The sequence below is a fragment of the Aplysia californica genome, unplaced genomic scaffold (assembly GCF_000002075.1).
Source record: "Aplysia californica isolate F4 #8 unplaced genomic scaffold, AplCal3.0 scaffold00728, whole genome shotgun sequence".
Lineage (NCBI taxonomy): Eukaryota > Metazoa > Mollusca > Gastropoda > Aplysiida > Aplysiidae > Aplysia > Aplysia californica.
In genome coordinates, this window is record NW_004797998.1 from 284,996 (window position 1) to 287,022 (window position 2,027).

At 46.7% G+C, this 2,027-nt stretch overlaps 1 protein-coding gene across 1 annotated transcript in view; it reads right to left on the minus strand.

Annotated features, from left to right (window-relative positions):
• The window catches only part of LOC101855978 (suppressor protein SRP40), a gene marked incomplete at its 5' end in the record, with an annotated part of 7,622 nt that overhangs the window by 2,948 nt on the left and 2,647 nt on the right, over positions 1 to 2,027 (minus strand). Inside the window, 1 exon segment of the mRNA XM_013088356.2 lies at positions 622 to 1,032. Coding sequence (XP_012943810.2) covers positions 622 to 1,032 — 411 coding nt within the window.

Here is a 2,027-nt window from a genome sequence, read left to right on the forward strand (position 1 = left end):
CGACAGGACCTTGATGCTCAGACACAGAGTAGTACAGGTACACACGACAGGACCTTGATGCTCAGAGTAGTACAGGTACACACGACAAGACCTTGATGCTCAGACACAGAGTAGTACAGGTACACACGACAGGACCTTGATGCTCAGACACAGAGTAGTACAGGTACACACGATAGGACCTTGATGCCCAGAGTAATACAGGTACACACGACAAGACCTTGATGCTCAGACTCAGAGTAGTACAGGTACACACGACAGGACCTTGATGCTCAGAGTAGTACAGGTACACACGAGAAGACCTTGATGCTCAGAGTAGTACAGGTACACACGACAGGACCTTGATGCTCAGACACAGAGTAGTACAGGTACACACGACAAGACCTTGATGCTCAGAGTAGTACAGGTACTCACGACAAGACCTTGATGCTCAGAGTAGTACAGGTACACACGACAAGACCTTGATGCTCAGAGTAGTACAGGTACTCACGACAAGACCTTGATGCTCAGAGTAGTACAGGTACACACGACAAGACCTTGATGCACACACACAGAGTAGTACAGGTACAAACGATAGGACCTTGATGCTCAGAGTAGTACAAGAACGGGCAGGACAGAACTCACCTTCGCTACTACCACAACCTTCGACCATGTCATCATCTCCTCCCTGACTCGTCTGCCTCTTTTCCCGCCAAAGTGGACCATCGCTGAAGAAGTCGTCCAGGTCCACGACTGGCAGAGCAGCCGACAACTGTCTGACGCCATCAAAGTCCAGACTCGAGCCCGGGTTGAATAAAAGTTCTGGTTCTATCTCAGCGGCCGTCTCCGATAGTGATGATGATGATGATGATGATGATGATGATGATGATGATGATGATGATGATGATGATGACGATGATGATGATGATGATGATGAAGTTTCTGCTTCTTTCTTTGGTTTCGCTTTTCGTTCAGCGATTTTCCTTTTCTCGTCTGGAAGGTGCAACACGGGGTCATCCAGAAGGACATCTAGCTGTGAGTAGTTTATGCTTTGACCTGACGACAGACAGAAGGACATTGGAGTGGTAGCTCAACGGTAGCTTAGGGCCACCTCAGAGTTACAAAGTTCTATCTACTCACTGCCTAGTTTTGAGAAATGTGACGTTAAAGATTTTGAGCTTCACAACATGCCAAGCTTTTTCAAATGCATTTCTTTGAATATCTTGATAACAACCCTGAATAATCTTACGATTTTGATAGAGCAGATAGAACATTTGGTTTCTGACCTCATGGTCTTTGTAACTCAACACGGCCAAAACTGTCAGATAGAACTTTGTGATTCTAAGATAGAGACATGGCACAGCGTGGCCTGCTTTGTCAAACTGGGGCACAGGGGATCCTGAAAGGAATCGATCCTGGAGTCCCCTGGCTTGACGCAAAGTGTTCTAACGTCTATACCACATAGCAGATCCGTCAAGAGGGGATTGGGTGGGGGAGGTGGGAGGAGGGAGGGGGGTTGGGGTGGAGGGGAGGGTTGAATTTGGGGGGAAGAGGGAGGGGGTTGGAATGGAAAGGGGGGGAGTTGGGGGATAGAGTGGAGAGGGAGGTGGTTGACATATTCCTGAGACAGAAGGAGAGGAAAAGAAGCGCCTGATCTATAGCTCGTTCACTTTGGTCTGACCACGGCTAAAACGGGATAAAAACAAATCGCTCTGTTAATCTTTCTGGATCTTCGCATGCGGGTCGAAAAGTTCAGCTGCCAACAAAATATACAAGCCCATTCACAAAAGTCACTGCAAACTAAGGTTCCGATACGCTTTCTTTGTTGTAAGTTTCTTTGTTGTAAGCCTAAAGCGGGTTAAACAAATAAATAGAGGCTTATAGTATACACCTAAAACATTGAAAAGTTGACATATTTACTTAGGAAGGACTTCCGCAGAGGGCTGGCCGACCAACAACACACAAACGAGCGAATACTTTGAGAGGGGTATACAACAACAGTTTGGCTCAGTATATTGAAAAAATATTATGTTTGTGGCTTTAGCCCCCCC